The sequence below is a fragment of the Danio aesculapii genome, chromosome 20 (genome assembly GCF_903798145.1).
Source record: "Danio aesculapii chromosome 20, fDanAes4.1, whole genome shotgun sequence".
Lineage (NCBI taxonomy): Eukaryota > Metazoa > Chordata > Actinopteri > Cypriniformes > Danionidae > Danio > Danio aesculapii.
The window spans coordinates 26,286,221-26,305,744 of record NC_079454.1 but is presented as its reverse complement, the minus strand read 5'-3'; the positions used below and the strand labels follow the sequence as shown (position 1 = coordinate 26,305,744).

Sequence of the window (19,524 nt, the reverse complement as noted above, 5' to 3'; positions counted from 1 at the left end):
CATTTTATTACATTTATTTATTTAATTATTTGCAATAAATTTAAGACAACAAATATTTAAAAACGACAATTGTATACTGAGACAGTCAAAACTGTACACAGCCCACTTACGCTACTATTAAACGAGAGATGCGTTGGCAAGCAAAGGTGTGTGCGCACACTTACCAGCAGATATGGGCTTCCGTTAAGCACACCGCCTATAACGATATCAGACGAAGACATCGCACCGGTGGGTGACAAACCGAATCCCACATACCCCCTCGTTTCCACTTCTACCTCAAAAGTTATCGTGGACTCGTCAAATCCCCACTTAATGTTGTATCTCCTCTCCGCATCCAGAGCAGCTGAATGAACAAACCGTGTCCCCTGTGAGCATGTCGAGCAGAAAAGTGAAGTTAAGAAAACTATTGCGCAAAACAGCTGATTTTCAGACATATCGAGCTCAATCGCAAACAGCACCGACTGCACTCAGGCGCGCTTTTTATCCATAGAGCAGTTTATGGAAATATGCAACTTCCGAGGGCAAGAGTGTTTGTTTGCTTTGGTGCATTGGAGGCGAATGAGCCTTTCAAGCTCTGGCAGCCTCCCACCGCTGAACTGTTGGAACTTGTGCGTTTTCCCTTTGATGTGGAGAGACATTTAGAGCTGAACACCGTGTCGACGAGCGCGCGACGCGACACAAGTTCAACGACCACGTTATTATAAAACCGCTGCCTTCCAGACATTATAACCGACGGCGTTTTACAACTCACCGTTAAAACTGCTTATTTGTATTTCAAGTCCTATAGTGAGATAAAGAACCGCTTCAATGTTGGATATTTTGACCAAATTCAGGGTTCAAATACCGTTCATTAATTTTATTTTGGCTGTTTACGCAAATCATAAACTTAAATTATTATAGTTAATAGCATATTTAATTTATTTATTTATTAGCAATTAAAATGTAGCCTTGGACCCATATTGTATTGATCTAGACATTCAATACACAACAACAACAGCAACAATAACAACAACAGGCCTTCTAACTATACAGTACAATATATATATATATATATATATATATATATATATATATATATATATATATATATATATATATATATATATATATATATATATATATATAAACATTTTAATTATATTTTCTATACAAATATTATAAATACAATACACAAGGCCAATATTTTGTATTTACAGTATGTTTGTCAGAGTAAAATAGTTTTAAACTGTATGCCACTGTGGTGCAACATGCATTCAGCGCATGTAAAGACAAGACATGAGAAGTGCACACTTATGAAAAACTGTTTAACATTCATAATATCAGCATTTTTGAACTGAGCAAACATAATATTTGTACAGTTATCTCTTTCTGTGAAAAACAACAACAAAACAATTTAATGATTTAATTAATGTACCAGTTGTGCTGTAAGAGGTTCACAAGTAAATCAAGTTAGGCAACTTGTCCATATGAATTTTGGCAATTTGACAACCTTTTTGTGTGAGAAAGGAGAGAGAAGATAAGGCAGAAGTTCGTAAATATGAATGTATATATAAATCAACTTCACTTGAATCAAGCAAAGACATCAGCAACTTAGATATTTATCCCTAGATCTAGATCCTTAGACCTAGCTCAACATAACTCAAGTAATTTCAATAAAATTGAGAACTATGGTGAGAAATAAATGGAAATATAATGGAGGAAATGTGAATGTTACTTGCCCCTCTTCTATCAATACATGCTTCTATTCTATTCTATTCTATTCTATTCTATTCTATTCTATTCTATTCTAGCTGTAATTCTGTGGCATTGTATTTGTGAATAATGTCTGCCATCTAGTGGGGATGAAGCATGGGCTTGTAAAATGAGAGTCCATTCGTTCATTGAATCATATTCAGAGTGAAGGCACCATGATGCTGATTTTCAGATCTTTAATAGTTGTACCGGTTCTGCGGGTATATCATTGAAAAGCTAGTTCATTTAGATTGAACATGGACAAACACATAGATTATATGATTTTATATGAATCAGTGCCATTGACACCAGTTATTAGACAATTGAAAAGTGCATTTGCTCAGTGGCTTATGGATCTGCTCTTCAGTGTTTGGACTTTGAGCACTGAAAATTAAACCACTCTGAACTGAAATGCATTGAACTTGAATTGAATTGAAAATGTCAGTTATGTTAATGAATTGAATAGATGCTGTCTTGAAAGCAGATCGAGTCTGTCAACATTTTTTCTTTAGCCTTGACATTAGACATCATATACTGTACGTTCTTTCACATTTTTGAAACACCTGAGGCCCCTACGTTTGTTATGCCACTCTGATCAATGCATCAAATCATGAACACTGATGATTTGTTTTCCCTCGGACCACGTTTTGTAGGTTTATCTGAATACACTAGAGGGCAGCAGAGTACAGCGATTAACTATTCAGCGATAATACCCTTTTCCCAATGGCTTGAGTTCAAGCTCCAACAGATGAACGCGAACAGGATCCGACACGATTTTACCTCCTGCTGGGAAACCTCTTCCTCTAAAATTGCCTACAGAGAGTTGCTCTTACCAGAATCTGAGATCTAATTTATGTCAAGTATTAATGCTAAGTAGCATATACCATACTGAAATCCATAACAGTTGGGATTTGATATTTACTCTATGAAATACCAGAATATTAACTCTGTAATGTCTGTACAAGGTCTTCCAGATTTCTCAGGATTCCAAATACCCCTAGATATTTACCCTTGTTTTTAAATTAAATAGACTACTTGTTGAATAAATGTTGTTTCTGTGGGCAATTTAGGGTGTTAGGTGAAACTGTTGACGATATTATCATGGGAGGTTTGTTAACATGGTGTGTTATCAAACTGATAATTAAGGAGTTTTAATGCACTAACGAAGTTTTCAAGTCTTGATGTGCAATAGTGTTAATTCCAATAAGGTGGTGTTTGGATCTTGGAATGAAGCGTGAAATTGCTTTTCTTTTGGAAATGTAGAGCACTCCTCAGCCAAAGTTTTAAAGTTGTTAAGAAACAACTTCCCTTAATTTCTTCACCAAGAAGCCTTAATGCAGAGCTAGAAATCGCTTTTAAAAAAGTGACTTGTCTCTTCAGGTGATGCAGTTTTTCTCTCTGGAGGCCTCCAACAGTGTTTTGAGAGCTTCTTCATGGCGATTGACCCATATTCTCACAGTATATTAGGCCAATAGACATTACTGTATTTGCACAGTTCTTTCATAGACACTGTAAGTACTTAAAGCTGAATGGGTGCTTTCAGTTGCATATAATATGCAGCATAATTGACTTCACAAGCCTGTGTGGAGTTAAACTGCTGATAATGGCTTCTGACTATTCAGCTGAACTTTCTATATGCATCACATTGAAGACAGTTAGCCTTTATTAGATGTGGCTTCTCAGATGGAGATTAGCACACTGTCGTAGTAAAGCACATGAACACAAGCTGAACCTTCATTGTGAAATGGATTTCAAACTGCAGAGGACAATAATTACAGTAAACTTCTCATTTTAATTGGGGTGTGGGGAGGATAAGATGTACAGTAACTGTCAGAAAATTTGTAATTATTTATATATATATATATATATGAGATATGTATGAGATCTGTATGAGATCATACGTTCATATAATTATTAATCAATTGTTTCTAAATGGTCTGTCTCTAAAAGTGAGGGGGACGGATCTCCCCGTCCCCCCCGGTTGCTACGCCCCTGATATAGATAGCTAAAGTCAGAATTAATAGCCCCCCTTTGAATTTTTTTTCCTTTTTTAAATATTTCGCAAATGATGTTTAACAGAGCAAGGAAATTTTCACAGTATGTCTCATTATTTTTTCTTCTGGAGAAAGTCTTATTTGTTTTATTTTGGCTAGAATAAAAGCAGTTTTTAATTTTTTAAAAACCATTTTAAGGTCAAAATTAATATCCCCTTTAAGATAGATATTTTTTTGATAGTCTACAGAACAAACCATCGTTATACAATAACTTGCCCAATTATCCTAACCTGCCTAGTTAACCTAATTAATCTAGGTAAGATCAAACGTGTAAAAATGTTCATAACTAACCTTTCTATGAACATGATTTGATTATAGCCGCAGACCAATGGCAGTAAAATAAATAATTGCAACATATGAACACATACAGCCCCTTACAGTCTCTGATATAATATCAATTACAGAAAAACTACACACAACATACATTTAGTCCTTATTTGGGTTCAAAACCAACACTCAACATATCACAGTCACATTGCAGTCAGTGCAAACCTCTCATATGTCTTTGATCTTCACAATGTAACCTCTTGTTAGAAAGTAATTCCGTCATTCAGAGTTCATAATAGTCCAAAAGGTGATCATAATAGTTAAACATGGCAGTTTGTTCATGTTTTAGGTTGCAGAAGCACCATTTGCTGCTGTTTTTCTGGCTTCTACTTTGTTTTTTTGCACTTCACTCTCGTGTTTGTCTGCTTCTGAAAGGACCGGATATCAGAGCACTTCAATGATCACGAGCACGTTATTAATATGAGCTCAAAAAGTTCATTATTTCAAACATATTCTCTTTGGAGCAATCTCTTTGGAGAAACCCACTCGCACTTTTAGATGGGCTCATAAAACAACAGGTCACAGATGATTTTGTTCTTCTTGGCTTTGTGGCTGTACATCAAGACGACGGCAAGGTTTGTTTGAGCTCGGGTCAACCATGGCTCGTTATTATGTGCCTATAGTATTATGATGTAATATCTCGGCTGTGTATATGAAACATGGCGGTTCCTTACTTTTCATTCTACTGCGAGTGACGTTTCTCTGTAAACCAATAGCATTCAGCTACCCTTTAGGCCTGCTTAGTACTCTTTGCAAAGGGTTACCAAAAAGTAGTAAGGTACGTTTTGCTTTTATGTACCTTTTGACAGTGAAAACGGCCATAAAAGCGTACCGAACTGAACCGTACCCTACCACATAGTGGAAACGGCTATTTTAAACTGATTTCACGTGGCCACCATTTTAAACAGCGAAATCGAGGCTGTGATGGGAAGAAACCCGGAAGTATCGCTTGGAGTAACAAAGGAATTTTTCGTTTGTTATCAACGAAGAGAAAGTGACACAAAATTGTACTTCCAAGTGTACCCGATGGTCCGTTCTGTATGAATAGTGAAACTAAAAAGGCATATCGGACCTCATTTTCAGCTAAGTCAAGGGAAATAGCACTAGTTAGCTAACTTTTCTTTCCCAAACACACGTTTTAGATGCCATTTATCATACTCAAGTTAATGAAGTTATTCTCTCACTATATTAGACTTGTTATGATACAAAATTTCGGTGCTGAAATTTAATTTAAATGTCCATTTCCCGTTAACATTTAAGGCACAGATGATGGCGTTCTTACACACCGATGATTTGCCATTGTTCACGTGCTCAACAGAAATGACTGTGATTGGTACACTGCATTTCACCAAGGTTTACCGAGTCCAAACACAGACGAGCGATCTGCTTGATGAATTGACTGATCTTCATGGCTTTAAAATGCTCCAATGTCCGTGTATCTGTGTTTGCAATCTGTGAAGAGCGGTGAACTGATGACCTTCATGGCCAATCACACTCATTTCTGTTAAGCACTGGTGAATACTATGGCAAATCAGCTGTTTAAGAACGCGCTCAGCGGCGCTTAAATGTTAGCGGGAAATGGATGTTTTTAAAACTTCAGTACCAGGACAACACTATTACAGACAACATGAGGGTGCATTGTTTTATCGCTCACCGGGTTACATAGGCTGAAGCAAGGAAGCGTCTATATGGTGTTTACCTGGTGCCATGAACTGAAGCCTAGGACACTTAAGCGTATTGCTCTTAAAGCGATTGTGATTTTGTTTGATGCCTAATATGCTTTTAATTGTTTAAATTAAACTGAACTGAATGATATTAAAGTGATGTTTACACCATATCTGCATTTTGAAATCATGCCAACAGCTGGAGGTTTGTAGTACACAGCATGTTGTTGCAATGTTTACACTGCTGGTGATCCTATACTTCTGGGTTTTTTCCCTCCGCAGCCTCGCTTTTGTTCTTTAAAATGGCGGCCGCGTGAAATAAGCGTATTGATCTGATCTGAACCAACACAGTCTTAGAGCAGCTTTAGATCAGATTCAGAATTTGACTTTTTCTCTATAAAAGAAGTGTATTTTGTATCTTAACACACATCAAATAAAGCCAAATAACTTCAAGTATACAGTCAAATTAGATTTCAGGTTAATTCAGGACTTTATGAGTTTCTATGGTCAGACTCCATAGAGACTGAGACCACAGAGAGTGAACTCGCACATCCTCACACCTGCTTTCTCACCCACAAACACACACACACAGCTCTGACTCACAGACAGACCAAGGTTCAAAAGGTTTCCGAGGGCAGTCGAGCCTCTCCAAACATGGCTCCTGTCCCCGTGTCTTTCCATCCTGATGAATCTTTCTGTCTGTTTTTGACTCGGTGTCTCACACTCGCTGCTCTCTTAGTCTCTTCTTTTGCTCCGTTTCTGCCTCTCTGATGCTTTCCAGTCTGTCTGCATTACTGTCGTTTTCCTAGTGTTTCTCTCTCTCTCTTTCTCTCTCTTTCTCACCCCCTCTGATTAACCCCAGGCCCCCGCTGAGCTGACTGCCAGACGGAGCCATTTAATTTTCACTCGGATCCTTTTCATTTCTCTCCTCCAGGCATATCCCTCCATCACCTCAGAGTGGATAAAATACGAGCAGCTTTCAGGGGACACTCTCTCCGCAAGAGGAGACTCGCTTCCGCTCACGAAATGTGAGTTATGTATGAAGTTGGTAATTTTTGTTGTCTTTTATAGCGAGTCACATGAGCTACCGTTGTTTTAATGTTCAATCATCTTCATTTGCCATCTGTTTCGCAATGCATAATTGGAAATACCTGTGCATGCATTTTTAGACTCCACCAACCCCCAATATACTCCCCTAAATGTGTGAACAAAATAAGAGGGATTATAGATATAACTCATTTTCTCAATAAAACACCCCCCCCCCCTCCAAAAAACCCCCAAGAGCAACTAATTCATTTTCCATCTCCACATTTTCACATCTGTCATTTGCTCACACTCTAAATCAGGGGTGCCCAAACTTTTCATTATGAAGGACCAAAAACCAAACTTGATTGAGGCTAATGGGCTGGATGTAAATGCAATTGTCATGGGTAATTTCCAAATGTTCATTCACTCATTCATTCTCTACCCCTTTTCTGGGGCCGAGTCATGGGGACAGCAGTCTTAGGAGAGAACCCCAGACTTCACTCTCCCCAGACACTTCCTCTAGCTCCTCCGGGGCATCCCGAGGTGTTCCCAGGCCAGTCGAGAGACATAGTCCCTCCAGCGTGTCCTGGGTCTTCCCCGAGGTCTCTTCCCGGTGGGACATGCCTGGAACACCTCCCTAGGTATGCCCCCATGAGGCATCCGAAACAGATGCCTGAGCCACCTCAGCTGACTTCTCTCAATGTGGAGGAGCAGCGGCTCTACTCAGAGCTCCTACCTGGTGACAGAGCTCCTCACCCTATCTATAAGGGTGCGCCCTGCCACCCTGTGAAGGAAACTTATTTTGGTCGCTTGTATCCAAGATCTTGTGCTTTCGGTCATGACCCAAAGCTCATGGCCATAGGTGAGAGTAGGAATGTAGATTGAACGGTAAATTGAGAGCATTGCCTTTCGGCTCAGCTCCTTCTTTACCACAACGGACCGCTACATAGACTGCATTACTGCTGCCGCTGCACCGATCCGCCTGTCAATCTCACGTTCCATTCTTCCCTCACTTGAGAACAAAACCCCAAGATACTTGAACTCCTCCACCTGGGGTAAGGATTTTTTTCCAATTTCCAAATGTATTTAATAATAAAAGATAACTAGAAAACATTGCTTTATGTCCACTACAGTATAATGTTTAGTTTTTTCCATTTTATAATGAACTTACTACAGTAAAAACAATCTCATTTATAACAGAATGGAGTTACACTAGTTTTTGCCTTGATTTGCCCTCTGATGTCTTGCATAGTCCTCTGTCTGAGCCATCATTCTCACTTTCTTCTAAGATGGGATGGTGGGCTAAATCAAAGCTTACAATGGGCCAACTTTGCCCCGCGGGCCCTACTTTAGGCATCTCTGCTCTAAATCATCTAAACAGTGGCTTATTGGGTCTTTAAATTGGGCTGCTCAGTGTGTGCGTGTGTGTAAATGTTCAGTATAGAACGTTCTATGACGTTTTATCACTGTGACCAGTCAGAAGGATTAGCCAGGCCTAAAATACGTAAAATAATGTGGTTTACATTTCACACAGCATTAAACTGACATGATTGTTGCACTTTTTTTTACACATGTCAGGGGTGTCCAAACTGGTCCAGTGTCCTGCTAAGTTTAGCTCCAACCTGCTTCAACACACCTGCCAGGGAATTTCTAGTATATCTAGTAAGAGCTTGATTAGCTGGTTCAGGTTTGTTTGATTTGATTGTTTGAACTCTCCAGGATACTGGCCCTCCAGGATCAAGTCTGGACACCGCTGGTTTATGTGAATGAGAAAATTAGATACAAAAATTTGACTGAAAGCATGAGGACAGCCCTGCATGTCCTTAAAGAAGTGTACACACACACACACACACACACACACACACACACACACACACACGCACACACACACACCACACACACACACACACGCAAACACACACAAAAACACACACTTGTACAGCTTTCAAGTTGTGTTTTCATGTTTCAAAGCCGTAATGATTTTTTATACTGTACAGACGGTAAATTATGTACTTTTACCCCAGTCCTCACAGAAAACAGTTTAATGTTTTTAAGATACTTCATTCTGTTTGATTTATGATTTGTTTTCTTCATTTGGACCAAAAAATGTCTCTATACGATAATAAATTACTGATTTTACTATACTCATGCATGGGGACATTTGGTCCTTACTACGTGATGGTTATCAGGACCAGTGTTGGGTAAGTTACATTAAAAAGTAATAAATTACAAATTACTGACTACTACTGGAAAATTGTAATCTGATTACTTTACTAATTCCTTCATGTAAAAAAATAATCAGATTACTAACTACTTGACTTTTAAAACATATAAAATATACCTTTTATATATATATATATATATATATATATATATATATATATATATATATATATATATATATATATATATACAAAATAAACTGCAGTGTCGGGGTGTTCTGTTTGTATGAGGTAATTGGTCTATGGAAATGTGTATATTCCATACCAAGTATGAAGCTGATCGCTCAGTTCTTGTTGCGTGACTCGCGGGTTTCAACTAGTGCGCCTGGAAAATTTGAGCGCGCAAAAAGACGCAATATTTCAACGGCCCCATAAGCAGCTATGCTTCACTTCATATTCAGAAGATACATAAACTCCTGATCCTGCACAAAAATTCAATTTAGCATGTTTAGGCTGAGTTGGACCACCATTTTTTTGGGTGCCGATGTCCTCCTTGCTTGCTTTCTGTTCTAGTGCTTGAACAAGTTGCTGGTCGAGTTAAAAGCAGTGGAAAGACTGGACATGAGCTGCATTACACAACTATATTTTTGGTTTTCCGCTCAATGAAATCAAAGTAAAGTCTGTATTTCCACTTGAAGAAGCAGTCACTCTCTTCAGCAGCCAATTCAGCTGCCGTTCTCCAGCAGTTTAATGCATATGCTAATTAACCAACGTTGCAGCGGAAAACGATTTTAAAAGAAGCATTTTTTTCTTCTAAAAACTATATTTGTAACGTAAGTAACGCAATTAAATTAACTTTAGTAACTGTAATCAAATTAAACAAATTTAAAATGTAATTTGTTACATAACTACTTTCCTCAAAAAACCTAATTAGAATACAGTAAGGCGTTACTGTGGAATGCATTACAGCCACCTCTGATCAGGACCAACACACAGACACACACATACTGTATACTCACACACACTTAGTTAGTTCCCATCACTCACTCTTCACCAGTCCTGGAAACCAAAGATTTTCTGTTGATTTTTTTTTTTTCACCTAGATTTTCACTTACCACCCAGTGCATCGACAGCTGACCTCATCTATCATACATCTATCAAAAATAATTTGAATCTTTTAAACAAATTGCACAGCGTATTGGTGGATGCATGATTGCTTCTGCATTTAGCCTAAGTGGCCATCACAACTTTGCTGATTGTAGAAATTGAAATCTTGAGAATATGTCACACAACAGGATAATGCGATATTGGCCACATGCATTTTAAAATGTCAGGAGTAAAAGACACATTTAAATATGTGAGTAATGCTGCATTCATGCCATGTCGTAATTACCATCATTTCGAGATGACAACACGTTTTAAATGTTTTGACGTCAAACTCAAAATGATGTGCTTCTCCCTTTCGAGATCTTAAAGATGCTGCTTGATACACAGTAACTATCAAAAATGTCCTAAATATGAAGCTGCATGAGTTATGGCTTTGACGATTCTGAAATTTTGGTCAAATACATGCTATTTTTATTGTGAAGTTATTGTGTAGTGCTTATACTGTATGTAAATATGCATGAACAGTTATCCAGAAATGTCAGTTCTGTTCTTTGCTCGCTCTTCACTTGTTCCACCAGCGCCACTTTAATCTGCAGTGATCATGTGGTTCAAGCTCTCAAAATTACGCAGTTTACAAGTTTTAATTACAAGTTCTATGACAACGTAAATGTCTTTTACTAGTTGGTATCTTGTAATTATGGTAATTCCGGCATGTCATGAACTCATCGTACATTGCCTAAATTATCATGCAGTGTGTACAGAACTTGACTCACTCCTGAAATTATCATGATTGACACTCTGGTAACCTCAGCAATGTTCAAGTGATTTGCATGTTTGGTCTGCTCTATTTTTGATCTTAAGTAAAATTACAGTGACCAGAGATTAGTTCAGAAATGTTAACCAAATCATTATTATTTTTCACAGAGTGCACTTTTACAGTGTTGCCATACTGTATCTATACTTACTATGAGCATCATTGAGCTTGTTATTTAGGTCTGGCTCATATAGCTTATTGCAATACAGCTTATGTTTTTTTGTTTCTAAGGAACGTCCTACTTTTTATATGATTCTTTTACAACTCCACTTGAGATAGACAGTTGAGTTTTACCATTTTTGAATCCAATCAGTCTCCGGGTCTGGCGGGAGGACTTTTAGCTTAGCTTAGCATAGCTTAGCATAAATCATTGAATAGGCGAATTACGGTTTGTAAACATTCAGGATGCATGTGCATCGAGGTTGCAGAAAAAAACAGCTCTAGTATTTACAGCGAGGAAATGACATCCGATGTGGTACTGAGATTGTTGTTGTATTAGAGATAAGTTATATTCATTCATTCGTTTTCTTTTTGGCTTACGTCCCTTTATTAATCTAGGGTCGCCACAGCAGAATCAATCGCCAACTTATCCAGCTGATTTCACCAAGTAGGACATGTTCCTGGATTTACATCTATGTTGATCCTGGAACAACATTCCAATCAGCCAATCAGAATTGAGTGTTACATTTCCCTACTAGAAAAAAAACAGCTTAAACCAGCCTAAGCTGGTCAGGCTGGTTTTAGCTGGTCACCCAAGCTGTGTTAGCTGGTTCTACCCAGGTGTGGTCAGAGCTGGTTTGTCAGGCTGGTTTAGAGAGGTTTTGGCCACTTTTTAGCTGGTCAGGTTGGTTTTAGCTGGTCAAGCTGGTCTTAGCTGGTTTTAGCTGGTCAGCTAGTCTTAGCTGGTCAGGCTGGTTTTAGAGGGGTTTTGGCCACTTTTAGCTGGTCAGGTTGGTTTTAGCTGGTCAAGCTGGTCTTAGCTGGTTTTAGCTGGTCAGGCTAGTCTTAGCTGGTTTTAGCTGTTCAGGCTGGTTTTAGAGGGGTTTTGGCCACTTTTAAGCTGGTCTAGTTGTCAGGTTGGTTTCAGCTGGTGTTAGCTGGTCACTAGCTGGTTAGAGAGGTTTTGGCCACTTTTTAGCCTGGTCTTAGTTGGTCAGGTTGGTCTTAGCTGGTTTTAGCAGGTCAGGCTGGTTTTTAGAGGGGTTTTGGCTATTTTTAGCTGGTCAGGCTGGTTTTAGATAATCAGGCTGGTTTTAGCTTGTCAGTCTGGTCTTGGCTGGTCAGGTGGCTGGTCAGGCTGGTTTTAGCTGTCAGGCTGGCTGGTCTTAGTTGGTTTTAGCTGGTCAGGCTGGCCTTAGGTGGTCTGGCTGGCTGGTCTTAGTTGTTTTTTTCAGCAGGGTTACCATTTATGTTAAGTTTACGCTTACGGTTAGGGTTATGCACTTCTACATGATTGTTATACAACTATTATTTCCTTCTGATTTTGGAAATATTTTAGTTTTGGTTGGGTTTAGGGGTAGGGAACAGGATTACATTTTCAAACAAAAAATGGTGTTCCAGGATCAACACAGATGTTAATCCAGGATTGCATTGTACTTGGCAGAATCATGATGTGCTTAATAAACTGGCCATATTACTTCAAGATTTTTGTGCGAAACAAATGCACAGTGAAAAACATGAGCTACTGAGATCTTATGTGAGTGTGCATCATTTGCCACTACTTCATTGTTGAAAGAGTTAGGTTTGCAACCAATGTATAACTATTCTTTAATACAGAAAAAAAAAACTATCAAGGAAAGGCCCAGTGCACATTTAAACATTTTACATTCAAATGAGCTTAATATTGAGTGTACTTACTATAGTGTTCTTTAGATTATGCAGATGCTTTTATTTGTATTTTGCAAGTTCTTGTAGGCTAAAGATGTTCACTTAAAACAAACCTAATTTGTACTATAAACAGTCTGTCTCTGTCGCCCTCTGCAGGCAGATTGTAACACTTCACACCACACAATAGTGAGAGAACACAACAGCTGCAGAAGGAAACAACATTAACACCAAAACGCAAAGCTGCTACGAGGTGTTCCCAGCGTTCTCACTTTAGATATAATTATGTAATTGCTGTTAAAATTGAGACAACATCAGCACATTTTCATTCCCTTCTTCTTGACACTTTCATTCAGAATTCTTTAGCTTTTCTTTGACTGACAATGACATTTACAGGATACTGCACAAACATGCATGACAGAAACGTGCAGGAGTCTAATCTCAGTGCTTTCCAATGAACGGTCACTGTGACCCAGTAAGACCACCATGCTGTTGGCTTAATGGAAAAATAAATTCCGGGTGAGAATTAGCCTTCAGGTGCTAATTACAGTCCTTCATCTGCCCGCTGTGTCCGACGAGGAGCTGTGAGTGAAAAAATAAATGCTTTATAGTCTGCATTTTGTTCCTAAAGCAGAGTACAGACACAGCACAACTGCTGGCTTTCACATTAGGGTGCTTGACTGTGTTGAGTTAGACTTATTTTGTACATTCACTTGACAAAATCACCTAAAATACAGAATTTTTTTCATTAGCCTATTCATTCAAGCCAAACCAACTTGGTCATTTCTTTTCATTTTTTCAAGTATTTTTATTAGCTTATTGTTGTCATCAAACAATTGAACCCTTTCTCATTATGACATAACTAGGCCTACACTAAATTTGCACAAATGTTTGATGCCCATCGTTCAATCTATTCATTTTTTTGGGTAAATGCATGTATGTATGTGTGTATACATACATACATACATACATGCATGCATGCATGCATGCATATATATATATATATATATATATATATATATATATATATATATATATATATATATATATATATATATATATATATATATATATATATATTATAATCAATATTTATAATCACTGGCCACATTATTAGGTACACCTTTCTAGTAGCAGGTTGGACCCCTTTTGCCTTCAGAACTGCCTTAACCCTTCATGGCATAGATTCAACAAGGTACTGGAAATATTCCTCAAAGATTTTGGTCCATACTGACATGATAGTTTCACACAGTTGCTGCAGATTTGTCGGCTGCACATTCATGATGTGAATCTCCCGTACCACTACGTTCCAAATGTACTCTTTTGGATTGAAATCTGGTTACTGTGGAGGCCATTTGAGTACAGTGAACTCATTGTTATGTTCAAGAAACCAGTCTGAGATGATTCACACTTCTTGACATGGCGCGTCATCCTGCTGAAAGTAGCCATCAGAAGAAAGGGGTGGTCATGGTCAGCATCAATACTCAGGTAGGCTGTGGCGTTGACATGATGCTCAATTGGAACTAATGGGCCCAATGTATGCCAAGAAAATCACATCATTACACCACCACTATAAGCCTAAACCGTTGATAAAAGGCAGGATGGATCCATGCTTTCATGTTGTTGTCTCCAAATTCTGACACTACCATCTGAATGTCGCAGCAGAAATACACTCTTTACACCAGGCAATCCAATCCACTTCAATCTTTTATTGTCCAATTTTGGTGAACCTGTGCAAATATATGTATAATATGCAAAGTTTAGATTATCGATGTAAAATACAATTTGTATATGTATGTAGCTGCTCCCCCTTTTGTAAAGAGTACAATCTCAGTTGAATTAAAAGCAGCAGTCACCAAAACGGCACCATCAAAGTCTAAAAGAGGCAGTTTCAAAGAGTCATAGAAATTATTTGTATGATATTTTGAGCTAAAACTTCACATACAGACTCTAGGGACATCAAAGACTTGGGATGTACTCACGCTATCTGAACCATAGCCAGGGACGTTTGACCCCCATTTTCCGGTTCGTTTGACAAGTGTGAGTGCTTCGAATAGGGCCCAGGTGCGGTTCAGTTGGTTGGCCCTGGCCTGGTTAGAAGAGGTGTGCCAGAATGCGGTTCAGTTGGTCTTAAGCACGGTACACTTGAATTTTGAGTGCAAAGCGCACCTGTGTGCGAAACTGAAGACCTTACGTCACTTTTAAGGGACTATTTCATATGAATTTATTAATCATTCTTACTTTTCAATGAACGCAAACTGTCATTGTTTATTAAATATACAACTCCCTCAATGTCCGTCAGCTTCTGCCTTCAGCAAACCTCCTAGTACATGCAGCACAATGATTTTCATGAAAATTTTTTAGCATTAAAAGTGGTGGATCTTTTCACCAACAAAGATTTTACTGTGTCACTGCATATCGAATGACTTAAAATGTTACAAAACAATATAACTAAAGCAGTCTCCATATGGAGCAAGAAAGCTTCTCTTCTGTTAAACTGAACAGTCGCATCATCGATGACGTTAGCGTGCTCAGTCTCGGAAGGTAAAAAAATGCAATGTGAGTGCGGCTCAAGGGGGAGAGGGGAGGGGTGACAATCATGCTCAGGTATGGTTCAAGACAATCGTTTTGGCAACTCACTTATTCTGTCAAATAATAATAAAAAAAACGTTGCTATTCAGAAACAATAGATTTCTAGACTGAGAAAACAACACGTTATTACTTTAAATATTTAAGGGAGCTCTGTGCAACAGCTTTAAAGTGAGAAACATTTGTCTCAGGGCGATTTATCTGCATGATCCTTTTTCTAATCCTGGAGGCTGATATGAAATATTAATCACTGTCTTTGACTATATGTCCTAACATTTGCTAATGCCTGTGTTTTGCTGCGGATCAATTGTCTGAATGCCTCAAAAGCATTAAGTCAGATTAGGAATAAATAAGAAAGCGAACTGATAAGGCGTCATTGCGCTAAAGGAGGGGCAAGAGTTCATGTGTCTAATTCTAGACTTCAAAGCCGCTGTGCCTTTTTCATGTGTAGACATTCTTTCAAGAAATTAGGTCGAGTTTTCTCAGTGATTTGGAAATTAAGAGGGAGCCTCTTTGAAAAATAATCACAGAGGGGCGCATGTAGAAACACATAACTTTCATTGGTTTTTGCACTTTCATTTGCATTTTAGACCTAGTTATACTTTATTTCTGAGCTACAGAGCATATTAAAATAGTGTAAAAAAGAAATGTGCCCAATAATAATAATAATTAGGAATAATGTATGTCTTGTTTAATTTGTTATTTAAGGTTATTTAATAAAAAAAATCTGTTATTTTCCTTTTTTCCCAACAGTTGGGGTGCCGGAAAAAAAAGTATAATGTTAAATTACAGAAATTTACCATTAAATAACGGATGTTAAATTACGACAATTTTCCTTAAAGTTGACTTTCCAGTAAATTTCTATAATTTAACGTCTGTTATTTTATTGTAAATTTCTGTAATTTAACGTCTGTAATTTTACTGTAAATTTCTGTAATTTAACGTCTGTTATTTTATTGTAAATTTCTGTAATTTAACGTCTGTAATTTTACTGTAAATTTCTGTAATTTAATGGCTGTTGTTTTATGGTAAATTTCAGTAATTTAACGGCCGTTATTTTACATTTTTTATGGCACCCCAGCTGCTGGAAAACAAAGTAAAATAACAGAGTTTTTTAACATTCTTATATTCAAGTGTAAGAAAAACTTAAATAAAAATATTAATGTATAATCTCAGTAAAGTAATCTGGACTACCATTTTTTTTGATCTTCTATAATATCATTTGAAAAAATATACAAGAGCTTGCACATAACTGTAACTGGGTGCTTAGCCAAACTGAAAAAAGGGCAAAATATATATTCAAAAAGGCAAATTATTATTCTTGTTGTTGTTATATGTGTTATTATATATTCAAAAAGGCATCAACAACAAAGCTCCAAAAATGAAAATGAATTAAATGAAAAAAGGCTGACACAAAGTGTGTAACACTTTAAGCACACTGTAAATAATAAGTTCATAAAATTACGATAAAAACGGCAGCTTTGGTTGCCAGTATTTTACCGTTAAAAATACGATACAAACCATAAAAGTAATTTCTCATTTTTACAGTAAACTACCGTATTTCATCAATTTATAGATGTAATATGTCTGTATTTTGAATTACCAACATCTACACATCTTTTGTTTGACAAGTTAGACAGGTTAACACAGTCATATGAAGGTGGTGATGAGAAAGTTACATAATGAACCATTGCTCATCACAAACAACTTTTCCCACAAGCAGAAAAGTGTATCAGTGTGTAGAAGGTGCTCAGTGTCATTCACACAGCTACTAAACACCAGTATGGTAACACGCATAAAACTAAAGTCATGAAATAAACATTGTTTATCAACATTAGATGTAACATAAATCTCTAATGTACATAACTGATGAGGAAACAACTAAAAAGATCCATAGTAAAGTCAACAAAAAGCATAAAAAGTGATGTGCCATGCAGGGAATTCTGGCAAAGTCAATTTACGGTTATTCGCCGTATATATTAAGGAGACATACTGTTAACCAGGTTACGAATTTGTACTGTAGCATTTTTACAGTTATTTACTGTTGAAATCACAGCCATTTTTACAATGCACGGCTTTTCATCAGTGTCAGTATGTTATATAATAACATATATAACAACAACAAAAATAAAAATTTGTAATTACTAAATTGTTAAAATATTAATATAATATAAAAATTTTGTCATTACAATACTTTATGAATTTATTATTAAAATATTACTTAATTAAAGAGTTAATCAAATGTCTTACAAAGTAAACGAATATTGGCTATAATATTCCCGATGATGATGATAATAATAATAATAATAATAATAATAATTTATTTATTTATTTATTTATTTATTTATTTATTTATTTATTTATTTATTTATTTATTTATTTATTTATTTATAATAATAATAATAATAATAATAATAATTATTATTATTATTAAATTGTTATTATTAAATTATTAAATTAATATTATTTATTATAATTAATAATAATAAATATGAAAATATGATATATATATATATAATATGGAATATATAATAAGAATGAAATAATAAATAAAAGTAATAATAATAATAAATATTAATACAATTATAAATTTAAATAAATGAATGCATTTAATAATTATAAATAATTATTACTCTTAAGTAGCTGTTTTTTATTTAATAAAATAATACATTAGAATTACATATACATATTACATATAATTACAATAATACAATACATTATTACATATACAGTATATATATATATAATCATTGAACATGATATTTTTTTGGGAGAAAAACACATTTACAGAGAAGTCAAGCCTTCTGACTTTTATGGCTCATCATGGCTGTAGATCTGATACTGACAGTATGCACTGAGCTGTAGAAATGTGCTATGTGTGTGTGCGTGAGTGTGTATGTGTGTGGGAGGCAGATAAGTTATGCAGGAGAAGTGGTTGTTTAGCACGGTGAGGCTCCGCTGAGATCTATAGCTGCATGATGAGGAGATGAAATTAAGGTCAGCAACACCACAACTTTTCCTGTCACTGGAAAGACGCAGTGAATGAATGGGTGGAGGAGAAAATGACTTAAACTCTCCCTGGTTGTTTGATTTCTGGAGTCATTAATTTTCTTCCGTAGCTATTAACATCTCTCAGTTATGAAGGCTTGAAGCTGAGGCATTATGGTGATTATACCTGGAATTCTTTTCAATGACATAGAAGAAATTAACTGGATTTTATTTTGCATTAATGCTCTTCATACCTTTCAAGCTGCTCTGATTTACATTTTCTAAACTTATGAATAACCTTTCATTAATTAACACTCTCCACTTGACCATGGATGTCTGTTGATATCTGGTCTGGCATTTCTTTTATGTCTGTTTTTTCTTTTGTAAAATGTACACCAGGCAAATCAAAAGGACTCAAATGCATGCCCATTTATTGACACCAAACATAGATGAGAGTTTAACAAATTCAAATTTATCTGCAGCCTTTGTACTGTATGAGAGAAGTCAAGTAAAGAAATAGACATCAATCTGACATCCACATAAAACCCTTACTTTATTTTATAAAGCATCTGGATACTAATAAGTCAGTAAATACAAAATAGTTGAAGTCTTGTTGGCAGAACCTAAATAAATTGAGTTACATCAGATTTTAAGTTAAGATCAAAAATTAAGTTGACCTAAAATTAAAGATCTTTTTGAAAGGAAATGTTTGCTGGGGTTATTAGAATACAGAAATACACAAACAATTAATTTTTATTTAATTATGTATTTATTTTTTAAATATATATTTTATTAATATTAACAAAACATACAGGCTGAAATAAGTATATATTGACATATCAATTCAACAATTCCCTTGTCTGCAGTCTCTTTAAACTGGGGTATCCAATAAATTGATGTTAATAGAAAAAATAAATAAATAAACAGCAACAAAAATACAGTATCAAGAATGAGATCAATAGAGTACAATTATACAAATAAGGCAATCATTCTGGGTCCTGATCATTGCTTTGTGCAGTAAACATGGAGATTTTGTCAGTAGCTGAAGTCCAGATCTTTAATGTACACATGATAAAAGTACCAGAATTAATACAGTACTATGAAAATCAGAAAATATGAAGTGTAAGACCAAGAAATATTTAAAATAAAACATTTTTGAATATTAAATCATCTTTATTTTTTGAAGTATGCTATAAAATATTTCAGATTCTCAGTTATCATTTTTATTTTTTTCGCAA

The 19,524-nt window shown here is 36.2% G+C and overlaps 1 protein-coding gene across 1 annotated transcript in view; it reads right to left on the bottom strand.

Moving 5' to 3' along the window:
- moxd1 (monooxygenase, DBH-like 1) overlaps positions 1–606 on the bottom strand; it is a 34,143-nt gene extending 33,537 nt beyond the window's left edge. Inside the window, exon 1 of the mRNA XM_056481171.1 lies at positions 165–606. Within this exon, the coding sequence (XP_056337146.1) occupies positions 165–434 (270 nt within the window). The 5' untranslated portion in view covers positions 435–606. The remainder of the gene's footprint in view (positions 1–164) is intronic.
- Positions 607–19,524: the final 18,918 nt, after the last annotated feature.